At 40.5% G+C, this 22,108-nt stretch overlaps 1 protein-coding gene across 7 annotated transcripts in view; it reads left to right on the top strand.

The window, feature by feature from the left end:
• The window catches only part of dennd4a (DENN/MADD domain containing 4A), a 63,864-nt gene extending 42,966 nt beyond the window's left edge, over nt 1-20,898 (top strand). For 4 of the 7 annotated variants that reach the window (XM_039773534.1, XM_039773536.1, XM_039773539.1 and 1 more), the window contains 9 exons: nt 2,558-2,733; nt 2,818-2,952; nt 10,321-10,507; nt 10,586-10,840; nt 10,946-11,063; nt 11,167-11,193; nt 18,730-18,892; nt 18,990-19,054; nt 19,141-20,898. In XM_039773534.1, the coding sequence (XP_039629468.1) occupies nt 2,558-2,733; nt 2,818-2,952; nt 10,321-10,507; nt 10,586-10,840; nt 10,946-11,063; nt 11,167-11,193; nt 18,730-18,892; nt 18,990-19,054; nt 19,141-19,277 (1,263 nt within the window). In that variant the 3' untranslated portion in view covers nt 19,278-20,898. The remainder of the gene's footprint in view (nt 1-2,557; nt 2,734-2,817; nt 2,953-10,320; nt 10,508-10,585; nt 10,841-10,945; nt 11,064-11,166; nt 11,194-18,729; nt 18,893-18,989; nt 19,055-19,140) is intronic. The other 3 variants (XM_039773537.1, XM_039773540.1, XM_039773541.1) reach the window with 1 other exon arrangement.
• The last annotated feature ends 1,210 nt before the right edge of the window (nt 20,899-22,108 follow it).

Consider the following 22,108-nt stretch of genomic DNA (forward strand, 5'->3'; position numbering starts at 1 on the left):
AAACAAAGCCTTGAATCTGAGCAATAAATCCTTATATTATAGATAGCGTTCACCGTAACTTATATTAAGCCTTTGGTTGTTCAAGCTGGCTATGCACAGTCTCACAGAGTGGTGCCAGAAATCCTGCATCTCTTTATGATGTTATAATATCTGTATAAAGCACTGTCATTTCATAAAATAACTAATCACAGTGTTTCAGTAAAATGATGTATTCGTCTGCTGCTTTTACCTCTTATTTACTCCATCCTGCTCATTTTAATATACTGCTAATCCAGTTATGAATACACAAACTGAACAAATATATCAATACATACTGTATATAAAAACTATGCTCAGCTGAAATATAATACTTTTATTGTAAAGTATAATATATATCCTCTAACCTCAGTGTGCTTTTAAGTGCACACACATTCAAAATATGCAAGGTTGAAAATGTTTTTTCTTAGTAGTGCTTGTTTTGAAACAGCAACTTTTCATTTGAATTTGTTAATTCTATTTCTGAATCCTCCTGAATCTAAAAGAAATCTGGAGCTGCCTCTGCAGAAAGCAATGCTAGGCAAGGTGCTAGTCCGTCACAGAGCATATCCACACATGCTCCTTTCAAACACACTGAGTATTTGTCAACAAATCTGTCCACCTATTTGTCTGTCTTGTGCAGTAGTTGAACTCTTTGACAGATGTTTGCGTGTCAGAGACTTCATGAACAGAAAAACAGAGGCCTCCCTGCAAGATGCAAACCACTAGTTATCCACACAAATAGCATGGCCAGATTTACAGTTTGCAAAAAAGGACTTCAAAGAGCCTGCAGAATTCTGGAAAAAGGTCTTGCGGACAAATGAGACAAAGATGAACCTGTACAAGGGTGATGGCAAGAGCAAAGTGTGGAGACGACAGAGAAATCACCAGAGAAGATCCTCAGCACCTGGTGATGTTTGTGAATCACAGACTTCAAGCAGTCATTGCACGCAGGGGATATGTGACAAAGTACTAAAAATGACAGCTTTAATAGGCCTGCCATTGCTATGTCAAGCATTGTGGTGCCCTGAAATGTCCCCCAGACAGTGTGCAACCTTCACCTTGCACCCTGTGTTCCTAAAGTTAGACATCCAATAGGACTAGCATTGCACTGGTGTCATTATTAAATTTGACTTTGGATTACTAAAACGGCTTCTTTTTAAAGTTTTTTTATTATTAAAATTATATTAATAAAAAAATGAAGCTAAAAAAGTAGATTAAAGAACTGCTACAGTTATTTTACATCTTCTAACCCCTTAAGCTCTCATATTCTTCTCCGCCTGGACTCCCTGCTGTTTATTCTTTCTATGAGATTAACTTTACTTCTCTCTGTCTACTGTCCAAACTTTGCACTCCTCTTATTCGTCATTTAAAAGCTCTTCACTCACACCATTTGTACTCCTTCATATGATTGAATCCTAATGCTGTTGCCCTCTTATCTGCTCTACTTTCCTGACAGTTTGCTTACCGAATATCCACTGCTAGTTCATTTCTAACAGTTTTGTCTGCTCCTATAGCCGCTTACGCCTGATCGGTGCCTTAACACTTTGCCACCTGCCTACGTACTGCTGAGCCCTTCTCTCTACCACTTTGATGTCATCCACTGCCATTTTTTACCCCACTAAGGAATTGCTGTTTCTGTTATTTACGACACCAGTCATTTACTTACAGAGATGCTGGTGTGAGCTACAGCTGCTTACTGCCCTGTCCCACTTGTGCTTGTTTGAATACAAATAACAAGTACAAGTAACAAATAACTTTTCTAAACACTGCCCCAAATACTCAGCTACTTTTGCTCCTGTGTAGGTGAAAAAAAGCAAAAAGAAAACCTAAAGAGAAAAAAAAAGCTTTTTGCTTAGTGGCAACCAAAAAACACAAAGTTTTTAGGAGCAATATGTATTTTTTAATTAACTCTCACACCACAGAATACAAAATCTCTCAACCGCTTCTCTTTCGTTTGCAAAGATGACAACAGTACGTCTCAGTCTCTAACCAACCACAAGTTCTTCCAATCAGCCATGTAGAAAAAGTATTGTAATTTCTACATAGTGAGATCGAAATGTATGCAAATCCCCTAATGTCCCAAATATTATGGAGGGCACTGTGGCAAATGTTTTTATTTAAATTCTTAAAGCAACATCACTGACTCGGCTACAGGGCCGTTCAAATCCGCAACTGTATATTCTTCTCCTCACACAGTGGAAGATGTGTTATTGTGCAAACAGAGGCCAACTTCATTTCATATGTAATTTTATATTTGAGGTACTGTACATTAGAGTATTGTTAATTCATTAAGCTGCATGGATTTTCATTTCATAAGTGTCTTTATTTTGAAGGTGCTGCATGTTGCGGCCCTGTTCACAATGGCCATAAATGGGCTTGTGAGTTAGATTATAAGGGAAATGTATACGTAAAATGAAGCACTGGACTGAAAAGTTTGGATTTCTTCCACTAATAGACACTTCAGGACTAAAAATAAACACTGAAGTATTTAATTTGAAATTAACTATTACTTTAGCAGTCATTCTTTCCATGCTTTCAGGTTCTCATTTCTAGCTGCTCACGTTGTAGAACATGTGAATGTTTGGTGTATGATGAAGAGATCATGGCAGGATGGACAGCAGACGATTCCAACCTTAATACAACATGTCCTTTCTGTGGCAACCCTTTTCTGCCCTTTCTGAGCATTGAGATCCGGGATCTCAGGGGGCCTGGCAGGTACGTAGGAGATTAGTGACCTTTGCTACTACTGGGCAGTGTAAAGTGCTACAGTTTTACTCTGATGCTTTTCTTACTGTTTAGGTATTTCCTGAAACACAGTCCGTCTATGGAGGGTGTGTCGTCTTCAAACTCTACAGGATCATTTTTGTCTCCTCCTCATATGGGAAGGGCTAAGTCCCCTCAGATCACAGTTCAGCACTGCAAGAACCCCAGCAGGTAATACCCCTAGATGAATAATTGCCTAGTAAAAGATTGTGTATTGCTATCTAAGGGCCAGTTTAATCAGACCGTCAAGAGACTAGAAAAGAAGGGGGCGGGCAGAAGTATTGAGGCCTGATCAGGTGCAATGTATCTGCATTGCAGAATGACCAGTGCTTCATATCTGAACCACAGCCAAGGGTTTATGTGTGATAAGTGATCTGAGACAGTAGGGGAAATAGGAAATTATTCTTTCCATTTAGAATCTCAAAGCTTTGATGTTCTCAGCTGCACAATCTGCATTTTAAAAAACATCCAGCATTGCCTAACATGAATGAGCAGCTGGCAGCAGTTGGGCCATTAGCTGCTCATCACCCTGTCTATTCATTATGTTTCACCAAGGAAAAACTAATTAATGAGTCAGGAGAATTAAAGTGCAAACACCTGGAGCAAGTGGCTCACCCTGACGCTCATATCCTTGTCCCATCCATTTAAATGTAAGTGCTGGGCATGAAGGTCAGTCTCTCAATCATCATTTGATGATCATTGTTGCTTTAGTCTCCCATAGCTGCATCCTTTAGTACCTCTGGTCTCTGTCTAACATCTTATTTTCTTCATGATGTGCAGGTCTTATATCCTGTGGCATATATTTAAAGTAATGTCTGATTATTAGCAATCATGCGAAAAAGTAAGTGCATCCCAAGAAATGTTATTTTTTTCTTTTTTTAATGTATTCTCACTGGCCACTTTATTAGGTACACCTGTTGAACTGCTTGTTAATGCAAATATCTAATCAGCTAATCGGGCATTGGAGCAGCTCAATGCATTTATTCATGTTGACATTGTCAAGACGACTTGCTGAAGTTCAAATCAAGCATCAGAATGAAGAAGTAATGGTATGTAACTGACATGGTTGTTGGTGCCGGATGGGCTGGTCTAAGTATTTCAGAAACTGCTAATCAACAGGGATTTTCACGAACAACCATCTCTAAGGATTACAGAGAATGGTCTGAATAAAGGAAAATATTCATTGCAACTGTGGCTGCATTTCACATGTGTTCACCAATATTGGAAAATAGAAGACTGGAAAAAACGTTGCCTGGTCTGATGAGTCTCAACTTCTGTTGCAACATTCGGATGGTAGGGTCAGAATTTCACATAAGCAACATGAAAGCATGGATCCATCCTGCCTTGAATCAATGATTCAAGCTGTTGGTGGTGGAGTAATGGTGTGGGGGATATTTTCTTAGCATACTTTGTTACCCTTAGTGCCAACTAAGCATTGTTCAAATGGCACAGCCTACCTGAGCAGTGTTTCTGTCCATTTCCATCCCTTTATGACCACCGTGGCATAAAGTTCAAATCATCTCAAAATGGTTTCTTGAACATCACAATGAGTTCACAGTATTCAAGTGGCTTCCACAGTCACCAGATCTCAATCCAGTGTCTTTGGGATGTGGTGGAACAGGAGATTTGCATCATGGATGGTGCAGCAGACAAATTTGCAGCAACTGTGTGATGCTATCATGTCAATCTGGACCAAAATCCCTGGGGAATGTTTCCAGGAACTTGTTGAATCTGTGCCATGAAGAATTATGGTAGTTCTGAAAGCAGAAGAGGATCCAACTCAGTACTAGCAAGGTGTAACTAAGAAATTGGCCAGTGACACTATGTGGACATATCAAGATTTGATCTTCATTTAAACCACATCTTTAGATAAAGGTAATATAATTTAAAAAAACAATAAACAGTCCAGTTTGCAATAATTAATTCAACAACAAATGAATAGATATCCTATTTCTATGTGCAGAAAAAGTAATCATGCCCTTTTTCTCTAATGGCTGGTGTTGCCCCCTTGGGTAGAAATAGCCTGTTTCCAGTAAATGCCTACCAATCTCTGACATCAACTGTTTGAGGTTTTTCCCATTACTCCATGCAGAACTCTTTCAGCTGTGTCCAGCCCTTTTCAAATCCTTTCCAGCATCTTGATGGGGTTCAGGTGAAGGCTTTGGCTTAGCCTTTCCAGAACCCTCCATTGCTTTATTTTCAGCCATTCCATGGCAGTTTTACTACAAAGTTCATTTTTGATTTAGTTTGAAATCTTCTGACAGACAGTCTTGCATTATCCTCAAGCACTCTCTGATATAATAAAGAATTCATTGTGACTCTATGATGGTGAGCTGCCCAAGCCCTGAAGCAGTAAAGCAGTCCCAAACAATAACATTTCCACCACATGTGCTTTACAGTTGGAATCCAGTTCTTCTAGGTCAAATGATGTCTTTGGTATTTACCATACTTGTCTTCTAGTACTTCGACCATATACTGTAACTCTTCAAGCTCATTGTTTCTGGTCTCATTGGGTGTCCAGAGATACACGGGCCATTCCCACTGGTTTTCTGTGGATTTTTTGTACCAAGGCGCCGCTCACGTTTTTAGCTTGTTCTAACAGAATTTGATTTTGGGAAGCCATCTTTGTTTCATCTGTCCAGAGCATATTGTTCCAGATATCCTAGTCTTTGCTTAGGTGTTCATGGGCAAATGTCTCGACCTGAAGATCTTTCTGGACAGAAAAAGTTTCTTCCTGGCACAATCCCCGATGTAGGTGTAATTTGTGCAGCCTCTATCTATCAGTAGACTCATGCACTTTGATATTAACAGTGACAGGAGGTACCTGTGGGTCTTGTGATAAAATACCTAGAGACTTCTTTTCAGTAACTTGCATTCTTCACACAAACAGAACTTGATGGTACAACTTGGCCTAGGCAAGTTGTTAGTTGTTTAAAATGTTCTCCACTTGTAGATGATCTTCTGGACAGTGAAATGTTTGATTTTCAGTTGCTTGGAAATCTTTTTATATACCTTCCCAGGCCCATAGGCATCTATAACCTTCTTTCTGGAGACCTCAAAGAGCTCTTTTGATCTAGGAATGGTGATAACACACCTTACCAACAAAGAGTAAACTAACATAAATATCTAAAGATTTAAATTAAGCAGGTTCAGACCAGATCCTCTCCAATGGTGTTCTAATCATTTGCCCATAATCTAGTATACTTGATTCTAATTGGAGGTATTTAAGGTAGTGATACATATGTAGGGGCGTAAATACTTTGCTCACATGTAAAATTAGCATTTTTATGTATTTAAATTATGCAGTGAATGAACTACCAAGTGTAAATGTGGCATGGTGTTATATTTTGTTTTCATATACTGTAGATTCTGTTTAAATGAAGATCAAATCTTGTTATGTCCACATATGCTATAAAAGAAAAAACATTTCATGGACTTTTTCACATGACCTGTTATGTGTTATTGCTTCTGCTTGTCATGGTTCTGCTTGAATGTCAGATTTTATCTGTGATGACTTCCTCCAATCTGTCATATTCTTTGTTCATTGTCCAGTGACTTGCTCCCCATGGACTCTTTCTATTATTTCTTGATGCCCTAATTTCTCTGAGGTAGGGCTGCTAGCTCTTGTATTCTGAAATGGCCATTTCTATAACCCTATTGTGCTTCACTCACTCAGAATATGGAACCAATGTCGGAAGTATTTTAAGATAGAGCAGCTTTTATCTGTGGCACCTCTGCACGAGAACCACCTTTTCCACCCCCTCAAACGTGCAGTTTTTAATGTCTGGAAAACATTTGGGATTAAATTACTTAGAGATCTGTACATAGACTACGAACAATTACACTTCAATTTTACCTTTCCAGCAACACATTTCTGTCACTACCTTCAAATTAGAAATTTTGTTAAACAAAATCTGCCCAATTTTCCTCACCTCTCACCTACATGTATTCCGGAAAAAATATTGATCAGTCTTGAGGACTCAGGCAGCATTTCTGTAATATATAAAAACATTTTAAATTCCCTCCCTTTTCAAGATCCCAGAGTACAGTGGGAAAATGATCTCTCACTCAACATCTCAGAAAAGGAGTGGAAGGTAGCAACGCACAGAATTCACTTCTTGCTCCATATGCGCAAAGCATACAGTTATTTAACTTAAAATTATATATCAAGCACATCTCTCTCATTTAAAATTGTCCAAAATGTTTCCAGGACATTTTGTGATCAAGTAGCGATCAAGTTCCAGCCTCATTAGGTCATATGTTTTGGGCGTGCACCAAATTAATATAATTTTGGACCAAAATCTTTAAATGACTTTTAGGCAGCCTTGGTGTCCCAATACCTCTTAATCCATTAACAGTTGTGTTTGGTGTACTTCCACGTGGGCTTAAAGTGGAGAAGAACAAACAAACTAATTGCCTTTACTTCACTATTGGCACGTAGACTTCTCTTGCTCAACTGGAAGAATCTTAACTCACCTATTTTTAGTCAGTGTGTAACTGATGTTACATATTATCTGAAATTGGAAAAAATCTAATTCTCACTTAGAGGATCTGTACAAAATATTTTCAAAACCTGGCAGGATGTAACCAATGACATTTTAGAATAAGCATTTAAATTGAGGAAGTGGATTCTCTCTCCTCATTTTTATTCTATTATTTATTTACTTACTTACTTTTACTGTTATTAAAGTTTTACTCTGTTGGCCTAGCTCTCTTTCTCATGGGTAGGGGTTAATTTTTGTTAAACTTGACTTGCTTGTATGGAATGCTATTGGATTTTAATCAAATCAATAAAATGTTTAAAAAAAATGAAACAGTCATTTCTCAATGGACTGTGAATTTGCTGCTGATATTGTTCAATAGTCACCTGGAGAATATGAGGCCGACAGCTAATGGACAGGTTCATTGTTTGGGTTTGGCAAGGATCTACTTCAGGTGTCTTTTTCACTAGCTGCTATGAATAAAGCAGACTTTATTTTATTTTAGAAATAAATGGAAGTTGACATGAATTTAAATTAAAAGTTAACAAACTCTACTATTACATCAGTCGTGAGTTATTTATTGTCAGAGCTGCTTCTTAAGTCTGAACCAGGTTGAGAACAATAGAGGATAAAAAGAAAGACAATCTGCGCAATGTACACTACTGGTCAAAAGTTTTAGAACACTTCAGTTTTTTTCAGATTTTATGGAAATACATGACGTTTTATGTCTTAATGTTTCATGAAATCAAGGCACAGAACAAATAAACAATGGCAAATAAAAAATATAAGTCAAGGGATCATTAAGTGTATAAAATTTTATTCCAATTTGTGATTCATCAAGCTGGTGACCTTCACAAACTTGTCTTCTGATTGGGTTGTGAGTTTGGGTCTGCCAGATCTCTTCCTGTCAGATTTTCTTCCATTTTCTAATTGCCTTTGGACTGTGTAGGACACCACTGTACTCAGTGACACTTTGATTTGTTTTCCCAATTTCTCAAAGTAAGAGGCCTACACTTCTAAGAGTAATATATGCTGTATCTCGTTTCATTTGCTAATTGCTGTTTTCTTGCCACTATCACTGGAATTTACAACTTTCTCCAGTGTAATATTGTCCAAGTAAGGACTTCAGAGGGTGTAGTAACACAGTCTGTTCTAACTCTACTTTAAGACACACAGAGGGATTTTAAGTAATCAACAGAAGTTGGGATGCCTGTGCAAATTGTTTGCTTCAACTTGCAAGGCTTATTGTAGTTTAATTGCTGCAGAACATCTGTAGGTTGTAACATATTAGTTGTTCTCTAAGGGGCGGCACGGTGGCGCAGTGGTAGCGCTGCTGCCTCGCAGTTAGGAGACCCGGGTTCGCTTCCCGGGTCCTCCCTGCGTGGAGTTTGCATGTTCTCCCGTATCTGCGTGGGTTTCCTCCGGGCGCCGGTTTCCTCCCACAATCCAAAGACATGCAGGTTAGGTGGATTGGCGATTCTAAATTGGCCCTAGTGTGTGCTTGGTGTGTGGGTGTGTTTGTGTGTATCCTGCGGTGGGTTGGCACCCTGCCCAGGATTGGTTCCTGCCTTGTGCCCTGTGTTGGCTGGGATTGGCTCCAGCAGACCCCTGTGACCCTGTATTTGGATTCAGCGGGTTAGAAAATGGATAGTTGTTCTCTGAAGGCCCATTTGTAAATTTCCTTTTCTTCTGTTTTTGCTAACCTAAACTTTAAACCTTTAGTAGTTTACTAGAGCTACTACGCTTACGCTACTACAACTATGCTTAACATGGGGGATACGTTCCAAGGAATCCCAGCGCTAAATGAAACAGCGTTAAATGAGGTCATCTTAACACGTAAATAATGAGGTGAAACAGGACAGAGAATAAAAAAGTTTATCTTTTTTTGGTTTTATTTTGTAACATGTATAATTAAATACTTTTTATTACATTAATTATAGACATTTTTTATCGCTAATATCGATTTTTATTCTGCTTCTCCAGTAATCTGTCTGTTATGAAGATTGTTTCTGTTTTTAAATCAATGGAAACATCCTCGACTAGCTATGAAATTTTCACTGGTGTCACCTTTTTCATTCTGAATGTGGTTAAAAATTGATTTCACTTTTTCCATTATGATCGCTTGACTTAATGACATATTGTGTTTGACTTCATCGTGAATCCAGATGGAAAGTCATTTTTCTATTCCCTCAATCACATTGCCTCTGGAAAAGGTAATTTTTGTTGTAAAAGTCGTTGTGGTTGTAGTTGCTGATGATACAATTTTATTTTTATTTTTTAAAATTGTCCGAATCGTTGAAGTTGACAAATTTAATGCAGTGCTGATATCAATTTGGCGTTCACCTGCATCTACTCATCTGAGCACCAGCATTTTAGTTTCCAGCGAAATGCTTTTTCTTGTCATTTTACTTTGTTTTTCTTTGCAACCACTCATTTTAAAACTAAAATGGGATAATTGTTATTTATTACAGTAAAATAAAATGTTATGCTTATATCCTTACATAATAACGTTGATGACCAATCATAAATGAACAGTGATGCAGCAGGCAGACATGATGTACTGTACTGTACTGATATCAAACGAGCAGCGAGACTGCTTGGGAGTATCTAATAAAGTCGTGCGATGTGACTGCAAAGTGAATCAATGAAAAATTAGAATTTGGAAAAAAAATGCATACTACCGAAACAGCATTAAACAGAACAGCGTTAAGCGGTGTCTTTCTGTGTTTACAGTTTCACCATTTTACATCATTCATTGCATTTCAACTGATTAAATTTGAAGACAACCTGGAGAACTGAGGTGTTCTGAAAACTTTGGCCTATAGTGTACATCGATTCCCTTTCAATTACTAAAATGTGCCCCTTGCTCAAATAATTACTAGAATGTGTAACAAATAGCTAAGAATATGACAATCAGTTTTCATGTCACGCAACTCTTTGTCTCACTTAACATTTCTGTGGTTCTCCATTATGTACAAATGTTATTTCTGGTGCTCTCTGATGCCGAGTTCTCATTTTCTTGAGACTGCCAGATGCACTGTTTTTCAATCTTTTTCAGCACTGAATCTGCTGGCCTTTGCTCTGTCCACTGCATCAGTGTACCTGCAGAAAAAAAAGTGAGCAGCAGTGACCACATGCCTCGGAGCATTAGTACTTTTGACCCTCTGTGGGAGAGTACCACATTACAGAAGCACTTGCCTGCCATCCCTACAGGGAGCCTACCTTCCAAGCTGGGTGACCCATTGGTAAGTGTGTTTCTTACTGTCTTGTTCACTGAGTTTACCCTCCTCAGTATCTATAACAATGCAACTCCTCTGATTTAGGATCCTCTGAGTCTAGAGTGGCGTCTGCACAACCCAGATCCTATTACTGTCCCCTACCTCAGCCCACTTGTTTTATGGAAGGAGCTTGAAAGTTTGCTTGAGAATGAAGGAGACCAGGTTCTCAGCATTTCTGATTTTGTTGACCATCATCCCATTGTCTTCTGGAATCTTGTCTGGCATTTCCGTCGGCTTGATTTGCCTAGCAACCTCCCCGGCCTCATTCTATCTTCTGATCACTGCAATCGAGATACCAAGGTGAAGTTCTACTGCTATTTGAGTGTAAAGGCACATGTTCCATTTAGTTGACTTTGAGTCAACTCATGATTGCTCCCCCTCTCTCTGCCTCTTATTGTCTCCCAGGTTCCTCGAAGCTGGATGCTGGAGGACAGCAAGTATGTTCTTATTCAGATGCTGTGGGACAATCTCAAGCTGCATCAGGATCCAGGACCACCGCTCTATATTCTGTGGAATACACAGAGTAAGCACAATAGTTCTTATCAAGAACTGTGCAGCTTTTTCTGCACATTTTATCCCTTTCCATTATAATAAATACCAACAGGATTTTGTTCTGTACCTTTCAGGTCTTAATTGCACACTTTTGTTTGATAGTAAGTTTCCATGCTCTTCTTCACAAATATCTGGCGCAGAGTTGCAGCTGTCTTTTATTTATTTTTTTGTATGCATAATTGTGTGTTTGAATCAAACTCTGTTATTTCTAAGCAAATGTATCTTGTACACACCAGTGTCTGTGTCTGGTCTATTTATGTCTCTTTGTGCATTTGTGTTACATCTTTAATTTTGTCCATGTGCAAATCTGCTCATCTTTGCATGGTGTGTGTGTATGTTTATATTTCTGATTGTGCGTGACTGCTTCTTTTTTTGTGAGGTGGTGTTTGTTGTGTTGTTTTAACTGAGGATATCCACATGCATATTTGTATTTATCCGCCAGGACAATGCATGTTTTTGTGTGAGCATAACTTCTTGTACACCTTTTTTTATATGCCAGCACTGCGGTTACTGGAGCCCATCCCAGCTAGCATAGGGTGCAAGGCAGGAACAAACCCTAGACAGGGTGCCAATCCATCACAGTTATTTAGTAATTAGTAATTCATTAATTGATTCTTTATGTTTGTATAGCGCTTTTCATAGTGAGTGGGGAGCCATTTCAACCACCACTAATGTTTGGCATCCACCTGGATGATACAATGGCAGCCATTTTTGTACCAATACACTCCCCACATATTAGCTATTAGATGGTCAGGTGGTGAGAGAGATGGCCAGTTAGAGACCGGGGATGATTAGTAGGCCAGAATGACTGGGCCATGGAGGGTAATTTAGCCAGGACATTGGGATGCACCCTGCTCATCACGAAGGATGCTCAGGGATCTTTTATGACCACAGAAAGTCACAAACTTAGTTTTACATCTCAACAGAAGGACAGCGCCATTTTTACAGCACAGTGTCCCTGTCACTGCACTGGGGCATTGGGATCCACAAACTGACCACATGGTAAGTGCCCCCTGCTGATCTCACCAACACATCTTCTAACAACAACCCAAGCTTTCCCTAGATGGTCTACCATCTAAGTACCAAATAAGCTTAGCTTCAGGTGGATGTCCTGTTCTGAAGCACAGACAGACAGACAGACAGGCAGATAGATAGATAGATAGATAGATACTTTATTGATCCCAAGTGAAATGTAAGTACCAGTAGCCAAGGATTACAGCCAAGTTTGATTAAAACATTTATGTACACACTATACAAATAACATTACGTAAGTACACTGGGGCCATAATGTTACATCCAATAAAGGTAACTTAGATGGTGCTTACTATTATGCCAGTGCAATGGGAATTGTGCAAATCATATTACTACCAAAGTGACAGGTGGCATATAATAATAAAGTGACACATTATAAAAAAAGTTAATACAGTAGTGAGATGTCGGATGTAGTGAATAACTAATATAGCTTATGAGCAGAGAAGGAGCATCAGGCCCAGAACTCAATGCAAGCCCCCCAACCCCACAAACATCTCGCTTGGGAAGAGTTAAAGAGCCTAATGGCTGTGGGGAAAAAAGGTCTTTTGTATCTTTCCATATTGCAGTTCTGTGATAGTGGCCTACCACTAAACAAACTCCTCTGCTTAATTATAGTGGTGTATAGTGGGTGTTGTTCATTGTTCGTAATAGATAGCAGCTTCCATAGTGACCTCCTCTCTTCCACTGTCACCAGAGATTCCATTCCCATGTGGTATGGCTGCTTGCAAAAATGTGCAGTTAATGTGTCAGTTAATGTTAACAGCATTTAACAACATTTAGAGATCCTGGGGTCCATATGAGGATAATAAATAATACTCAACCATGCGTCCGCTATGTACTGTAACATCAGATAATATCTGTTAAACACTCAATATCAGAACTACCACACCTAATGCTACTCCACTGGTGACTCATATAACATTAATGAGCTTACTGGAAGTTACATAAATTTAGATTTCTAAACAGCGCCTACAACAAGTGCAACATAAGCTGCTTATTCGTACTCTCGTTTATTAATTTATTTTTACTGCACGCCTGACTGTTGAGAGTCATCTCTCTGCTTGTCAGTTTAAAATGATCAAAACAGTTGACTGTCAAGAACATTAGTTTGAAGATTCATGAAACAGCAGTAACACCCGACAAAGTCAGGCTGAGAACCTCCAGAGCTCTACTCTGCCACTTTACCTTATACTTCATTGATGTTACGCAATATGCCCAGTTAAAGTGTGATTAGATTACGGAGGAGTTATAACACTCAAGTCAAGTAAATCAAGTGACAAAAACATGCAATCCAATTGGCAGTCCAGCGGAGCTCCTGAATCGCCCAAGGTCTGCGAACCCCCAGTGCCCCCCCACATCGGTCCTCTGATCACAAAGCCCACACACAGTGCATGATCTCAGTGTAGGAAGGGGTGGCTCAGGCAATTAATATAGATATGTGTGTCTACTGTGTCTTTGGGAGAGTTGTTTCCCATCAGTAAGAGTCTGTATACCTGCTGTTTTATGCAGTGAATGTGTTTGTACTTAAGTGTTTGCTTTTACAGTTGGAAGTGTCCTTGTGTGTATATCAAATGTATCCATCCAGGTTTGTTTTTGTGTGGGCTCTTTTCTAAATGTGTGTGTATCTGCTCTGTTGTTTCTTTTGCTCTTTGTCTATATGTACGTGCATGCTCTTGTGTTTACATACCTGCTTCAGTGTAAGCTTATCTAATGTGTCTGAACAATGCTGTGTATTTTTTCTTCCTTTCTTTATGTTTTTGTACTTATCTGCTACGTCTGTGTGAATAAGTATTCAGCCTCCAACCCTTTTTTTTTTAATATAACTGATTATCTCACCCTAGTATTTTGTTCACTTTTACTATAAATCTGCATTTGTAAATCAAACTCTCTTTTTCACAGTGCTGCCCAAATGAAAAAAATATTTTAAAAAATGAAAATGTGAAATGTCAACAATTTGTAAATATTCGCCTTAACATTCGGTACTTGGTTACATTACCTCTCAGAGCTGTTACAGCCAGTAGTTCTTTTGGATATGTCTCTTATTAATTTTGCAAATAGGTATGGAAAAACATTTGCCCGTTCCTGCTTGTAAAATTGCTGAAGCTGTAGCAGATTTGTTGGGAAGGGAAATGGACAACAGTTTTAGCTCTCAACACATATGTTCAATGGGGTTAAGGTCAGGAGTGAGGACCACTCAAGGACATCAGTTTTCTTCATTTTAAGCCACTCCATTGTTGCTGTGGCAGTGTGCTTTGGCATCATTGCCCTGTTGAACGACAGACATCTTCTCCATTTTAAGCTGTTTGGCAGAGCAGAGCAGGCTTTCCTCCAAGACCTGCCTGTATTGTGCAGTGTTCATCTTTCCGTCAGTCATGACCAGATTGCAACTCCCTGATGATGAAAAGCATCCTTTCAACATGATGTTGCCACTACCACATTTAACAGTCTGGATGGTTTTACCTGGCTGATGTGTGATGATAGATTTACTCCACACATTGTTTAGTATTGACGTCACTTTCTTCAGACTACAACACTTTCTGACATATCTTTGCAATATCTTCCAAATGTCATTTGTAAAATTCTTTATGTGAAATTACTTTTTTTTTTTTTTAGTCAGGTATTCCTCCTCACCCCTCTTCCATAATGGCCCTTTTTTGTGCAGTGCCTTATGTATTGTTGAGACAATGACAATTGGCAACTGACGAGTACAGTCGATTCCTGTTAATCGGACCACATCGGGACGCGATCATTTTGGTCCTAATAACCGGCTGGTCCCATTACACGAACATGCCCTATACGTGTGCAACCAAGACGGGACGTGCTATAAGTAACATATTAAAATGTCATTATGACTTTTATTGTGCTGCACACGCGTATGGCGAACGTACAAACAAGAACTACGTACATGTACAGTTGCTTACAACTTTGTTTATTGAAAAAGAAATCTACAAATTCTTCGAAACGATCTACACGACACTCAGCATGCGAAGCACAATAAAAAGGTTACATTACCAAATTCCAGTCAACGTTTGAAGAACTTGTCTAGTATGATCTGACACATTCTGTTTACGCACTGCACTTGTCTACGCTCGACTTCATGTCGCCAGCTACTGGGCGGTGCGTTTTAGGAAAGAAAGGGTAGGCAAGTTCACCCCCACTGGTTTGCACTTGGTACAAATTTTCCGACTTCCTGACCTTTGATAAAAGCATAAATGCTCCTGGGGAGCCCAGGGATCCTCCCGATGTCGCTGACCCGCTTTACATCCGCTTTCCGCAGGTGACTTGTGGCTTCTTTTTCTTATTCTCTGTCATGTTCTTTGGTCCGATTAAACAGAATTTTGGTCCAAATAAGCGAACAATATTAGGCTTATGTAATGTGATCTGTTTCGGTTCTTTAGGATTCGGTCTGAATAAGCGGCTGGTCCGATTAACCGGTGGTCCAATTAACCGGAATCGACTGTACCACCTTTATTCAGTAACTAAGTTTAGTGGGACAGCCTCACCAAAGTAATGTTGCTTTGATTTCACATTTTTTCCTCTTCTGTATGATTTACTATGTCACGGAATCACACTACAATCAGGCTCTTTACAGCGAGAGCAATAGAAGAACTTCCATTCTCAGGTGTGTAGAGACTAAGTTTAAGCACTGTTTGGTGATGTCAGCTCTCATTGTAGAGAAACTGATTCTGAGGACATTTGTAATTCAGACAATGTGGCCTCTCAGCTGACCGCCGGCAGTTACAAACAGTGCAAAATGTGTGACCTAGGAGTGAGCATTGTGTGATTCCACAAAAAAAAAAAAAACACGGCGTAGTCGGAAGGATTTGTACTGCAGACAGGTGATGTGTAGAAACAGTGCTGAGCAGAAAGGTGCGGGTTGGGTGAGAGAAAAGAACGCCACAAAGAAGTGGTCCACTTGCAGTGCTTACTAACAGTCTCTGCACGTTAGAGAATGAGAGCACTCCTGTTGATCACACTGCAGAGAAACTGAATCTAAGGGTCTTTGTAATTAAGATGTTGTGGGTTTTTAGCTGGCCACTGGCAATTACCACAGTGCAAAATGTACAGTCTAGGATGGAGCGTTGTGTAATTCCATAACATACATTTGGTGTAGTCGGTAGGATTTGCACTGTGAACAGGTAAACTGTAGTGGTGGTGCTCAGCGGAAAGGTCGGGGCTGAATGCCAGAAGAGAGTTCAACTGACGTTGCAAGGAAGTGGTCTGCTTGCAGTGCTTACTAACAGTCTCTGTACGCCTGAAAATGGGAGCTCTCTTGTTGGTCTTGCTGTAGAGAAACTGATTCTGAGGGCATTTGTAATTCAGATGTTGTGGGTGTGCAGTTGGCCACTGGCAGTTACCACAGTGCAACATGTGCAATCTGGGATGGATAGTGGTGGGATTCTATGAAAAAACAATGATAGACTGAGCTGAGCTCCAAAGTATGTTCATTGCCTTTGAGATGATCTTGTACCCTTCTGCAGATCTCTGCTCATATCTATTATTATCTCCCCAATTTGTTTTGAATACTCTTTTGTCTCATTTCGTTTTTGTTTTGTGGTAAGTCTTCACCATACTGTTGGACCTTGGTGAGTGCGGTGAGATGTATCCTCATTAATTAAATGAAAACAGGTGACTCACCCATTTCCTACAGTGGTGGAGACCATCAACAAATTGCATGAGTTGGTAGAACCTGAGCAAAGTTTGCCTCATATTTAAAATGGGTATGACTACTTTATATCACATTTTTGATTTTTAGCAAATTTTTGAAAGTTTTTCAAGATGTTTCTTTTGAATCTGGTATTATGTACATGTTCTGTAGATCAGCTGGAAAAATTGTTTAATATTTTGTAAGTTCAGAATCTCAGACAATAAACTATGGAAATAGTTTTTGGAGCTGAATACTTTTTCAAGGGGCCGTGTGTAAGTGCTCAAACCTGTGCATATGTGTCCCCAGTGTCCATGTGCTATCATGTGTGCATTTCTGTATGTGTGTATATCTGTCTACTCTCTAGGATTGCTCTGTGTATGTACAGTGCCCTCCATAATGTTTGTGTCAAAGACACAGTTCTCCTTGATTTCCCCCTGTGCTCCAGAGTTTAAAATTACAATTCAGACATTGTGATTAAAGTTCACATTGCAGACTTTCATTTAATGGGATTTGTACACATTTCAGTTACACAGCACTTTTTCTACATGGTCCCCCTCATTTCAGGGCATCATAATGTTTAGGACACAGCAGTGTCAGGTCTATTAAAGCCATCATATTTAGGACTTTGTCTCATAGCCCTTATATGCAATGACCGTTTGAAGTCTGCAATTCATTGACATCACCAGGTTCTGAGGGTCTTTTCTGGTGAGGCTCTCCTCAGCTCCTGCTTGTTTTGGTGGCTTGTCCCCTTAAGTTTTCTCTTCAGCTCAATTGGATGTCAAGAATTTCCCATTTTTAGCTTTGATAAACTCCTCTGTTGCCTGACCAGTATGTTTGGATCATTTTCTTGTACTGTGGCAGCCATACATGCCCAAACCATACCAACCCCATCACCACATTGAACAGATGAGGTGGTCTTGGGCAGTTCCTTTTCGTCTCCACACTTTGCTCTTGTCATCACTCTAATGCAGGTTCATCTTTGTCCCGTTTGTCCACAAGACCTCTATCCAGAATTCTGCAGGCTCCTTTAAGTCCTTTCTCACAAACTGTAATCTGGCCATCCTGTATTTGTGGCTAATTGGTGGTCTGCATCTTGCAGTGTGGCCTCTGTGTTTTTGTTCATGAAGTCTGCAGATAGGAGTCCCTGACATATACACACGTGTCACCTGAAGACTGTTTCTGATCTGTCAGACAGGCGTTTGGTGGGCTTTTTCTTTACCATAATGACGATTCTTCTGTCATCAGCAGTGGCCTATCAGTCCCTTTGTGATTACTGAGCGCACCAGTGTGTTTTTTCTTCTTAATGATATTCCAAATAGTTGATTTAGGTACTCCTAAGGTTTTACTGGTGTCTCAAGTAGTTTTATTCTTGCTTTTCAGCCTCATAATGGTTTATTCGACTTTCATTGGCACAACTCTTGTCCTCATGTTGAACAATGGCAACTACAGACTCCAAAGGGTAGAAGCAGTCTGAGGTATTTTATGAAGCCATAAAACCCACCTAAGGAATCACCAACACCTGGGACACCAATTGTCCCAAACATTATGGTGCTCTGAAATAGAGGGCACCATAAGGAAAAAGTGTTTTATGACTGAAATGTGTGCAAATCCCCCTAAGTCTGCAATGTGCACTTTAATTACATCTAAAGTGCTTGATTTGTAATTTTAAACTGTGGAGCAGAGGGGGAAATCAAGGAGAAACGTGTCTTTGTCTCAGACATTATGGAGAGCACTGTATTTGGTTTGCATCCCATTTTGTGAATCAGTAGTATCTCTATATAGGTGGGGCGTGTGTGTATATTTTTGTTATGTGTAAGCTTATGTAGGTTTGTGGGGAAACTTTTGTGTGTTTTTTTTTGGGTGATTCTAAATACTTGTGAGTCTCAGTCTGCAGTCTTCTGGCTGCTAAGCTTACGTATATTTTGGCTGCAATATTTATGTCTTTTTTTTTAACCAGGTACTGTGCCTCCTGTTCGGACCCCCATGTCTGCTAGTGAGGAACCGTTCGGTGAGGCTTTTCTGCACAGTGTGGTAAGAAGCATCCAGATGAATGATGTCTATCAGCCTATGAGCCAGGTCCTGGATATTCTTGGAGTTAAGCTTGGTGTCAGACGACAGAGGTAAAGTGATGCTCCTGGCTGCAAGGCAAGTGCCAGGAAATCAGTGATTTACTCCTAATGTCTTGTCCTCTCTCTTTCTGTTTCTGACGCGGTCCAGAAGTTTATATAGAGAGATCCTCTTCTTGTCCCTGGTGGCTCTTGGAAAGGATAACATTGACATTGGTGAGTCAGCATCTAAGCACTAGACCAACTATTAAAGATATCAACTAACAGATAAACTAACCTCTTGATGTCTCACTTTCCTACAGATGCCTTTGACAGAGAGTACAAGATGGCGTATGACCGGCTGACACCAGTCCAGGTGAAGTTCAGTCAGAACTGTGACAGGCCACCCAGCACTGGTGTCATGGAGTGCCGCAAGACTTTTGGAGAACCTTACCTGTGAAGCTGGTCTCAAGTCAGAAAGTGCTTGTTGTGTGGTCATCTCCCAGTGATGAGCGCTAATGCGCTACCCAAGAGGTGCAAGTCAGTTCAGAGACTGTGTACATACTGGACTTAGGAGTCCACAGTTGGTGCGGTCTCACACCTCGATTATTCCCATTACCTTCCTTTCAGGAAGTTCTGAGACCTAGTTGCTCTGACTCTTTATACCCTGACGATCAAAGAGTCATGTAGTTGGCAGAGATCAAGTTGTGTGAATCCTTCCTGATCAGACCGTCATAGGGTGTCTTCTGGCCTTGTCAACGCCTCCCAGTTATTCCAGTATCTACTGGCCATGTGTACTGCATTCTGCAAGACAAATGTTGGAGTTTGTTGACTTTGTGAACCTTACATTTCCGAGGCTGCTGCTGGTGCAAATACCTACTAGTACGTCCAGCATACGGTAAATAGCCTTGTCCCTTTATGAAATTTGAAATTCTTTCAGTCAGAAAAGTGCCCTCGGCCCAAGTGAACACTTCTCAGTCCAAATACCTGATGGTATGATTCACTGTCAGTTTGCTACTTAAGAATGATGAATAGCTTATTTTCTTTAACACGTGAACCTGTTAAAGTGAGCTCAGTGCAGGTCATATTGCAATGTGACTTCGTTTGGTCATCACTGCAAGCTGGTAAGAGGAATTACAGGAGCCTGGGTGACCACCTGTTTGGTACCTGTAGCCGATGTTTGGAAAGCAATACACAAAGCTCAAAGTTTGAACTTAACAGACGTTGATCCAATATGTGCTACCTGGGGCATCACTAAAACCGTTTAGGGGTTTCTTGACAGAAAACCTCCCACCATCCTCTTCCTTTCCCTTGTGGATGGGGCTCTGTGTAGACCTCTGAATCCCAAGATGTACATTCATCCGTGGTCATTGCTGCCCTGGATGTCTTAGCAGACATCTTAGCCAGTGAGCCGCCAGTACCTCAGCTCACTCTCTGAGGCCAGTGATTTGGTTAATTTTGCTGTAGATATCACTGCTGCCCCAGATATCCCAGCAAACCTTTCTATCAGAATGGTAAGTCAATCAATACTGCAAACACCATCTTGGTGGACCCTTCACTGAAGCCAGTAAGTGGGTCACTGCTGCTCCACATACCTCGGAAGACTGTAGTGATCTAGTCAGTTCTGCCCAGGAATCTCAGCAGAGTCCCTCCTTCCGTCCTCTGGCTATCCCAAATATTGTACAAGGCTCACGGTCCCCCCTTCCTTATCAGTAAACTTTTGTCAGTTAGCGTCAATGCTGGTGCTGGCCCAGGTGCATATGAAGCCTGATTGAAAACAACACCCTTCTGTACCCCTCCGAGTTGTGGCACTAGCGACGCTCTCCTTATGCTGCTTCCTTAATCCCAATTTCTATAAACCGTTCAGAAGCTGAGCTTCCCAGATGTCTATAAGGCTGTGGGTTGTAGAGCTGGCCACCTCTGCAGCCCATGCTGGAGCTCTTTTTCCAACTTTATGGACAGTGTGGTCACTCTTGCATGGTGAGCTGTGTAGCTTTGTGAATAAAGCCGCTGTGTCTGGTGTATGTGCGAGTCTGTATAGAGACATGTCAGTTCTGGCCAATTAAAGAATGCTTTCTTTATTTTGGGGATGGAAACAAAAACAGTGTTTGTACAAATCACAAGGATGAGGGGTCCAAGTGTACCATAAACTCACTGGACACTTTATTAGGTACACCTTGAAAGTGCGGGGTTGGACCTCCTTTTGCTTTCAGAACTGCCGTAATTCTTCATGGCACAGATTCAACAAATTGCTGGAAACATTCCTCAGGGATTTTGGTCTATATTGACAGGATAGCATCACACGGTTGCTACAGATTTATTAGCTGCACATCCATGATGCAAATCTCCTGTTCCACCACATCCCAAAGATGCTCTATTGGATTGAGACCTGGTGACTGTGGAGGCCATTTGAGTACAGTGAACTCATAGTCATGTTCAAGAAACCAGTTTGAGATGATGTGAGCTTTGTGACATGGCATGTTATCCTGCCGGAAGGAGCCGTCAGAAGATGGGCACACTACAGTCATAAAGGGATGGATATGGACAGAAAGAATACTTATGTAGGCTGTGGCATTTAAATGATGCTCAGTGGGTACTCAGGGGCCCAAAGGGTGCCAAGAAAATATCCCCACACCATTACACCACTGTGAACAGTTAACAATCCATGCTTTCATGCTGTTGATGCCAAATTCTGCCCCTACCTTCCAAATGTCACAGCAGAAATTGAGACACGTCACACCAGGTAACATTTTTCCAATCTTCTATTGTCCAGTTTTGGTGAACTGTAGCGTCAGTTGCCTATTCTTAGTTGACAGGAGTGGCAACCGGTGTGGTCTCTTGCTGCTGTAGCCCATCTGCTTCAAGGTTCGACGTGTTGCAACTTCAGAACTGCTCTTCAGGGTACCTCCGTTGTAACAAGTGATTATATGAGTTACTGTTGCTTTTCTATCAGCTTAAACCATTTTGGCCATTCTCCTCTGACCTCTGGCATCAACAAGACATTTTGTTTCTCACTGGATATTATTGGACCATTCTCCTTAAACCCTAGAGGTAGTTGTGCTGACATTCCCAGTAGATCAGTATTTCTGAAATACTCAGACCAGCCTGTCATATTCAAAGTCACTTAAATCTCCTTTCTTCCCATTCTGACTCTCAGTTTGAACATTGTCTTCACAATGTCTTCATGCCAGAATGCATTGAGTTCCCGGCGTGTGATTGGCTGATTAGATGTTTGCGTTGACGAGCACTTTTACAGGTGTACCTAATGAAGTGGCCGGTGAGTGTCCAGTG

Source organism: Polypterus senegalus, chromosome 12, assembly GCF_016835505.1.
Source record: "Polypterus senegalus isolate Bchr_013 chromosome 12, ASM1683550v1, whole genome shotgun sequence".
In the NCBI taxonomy this organism is placed as follows: domain Eukaryota; kingdom Metazoa; phylum Chordata; class Cladistia; order Polypteriformes; family Polypteridae; genus Polypterus; species Polypterus senegalus.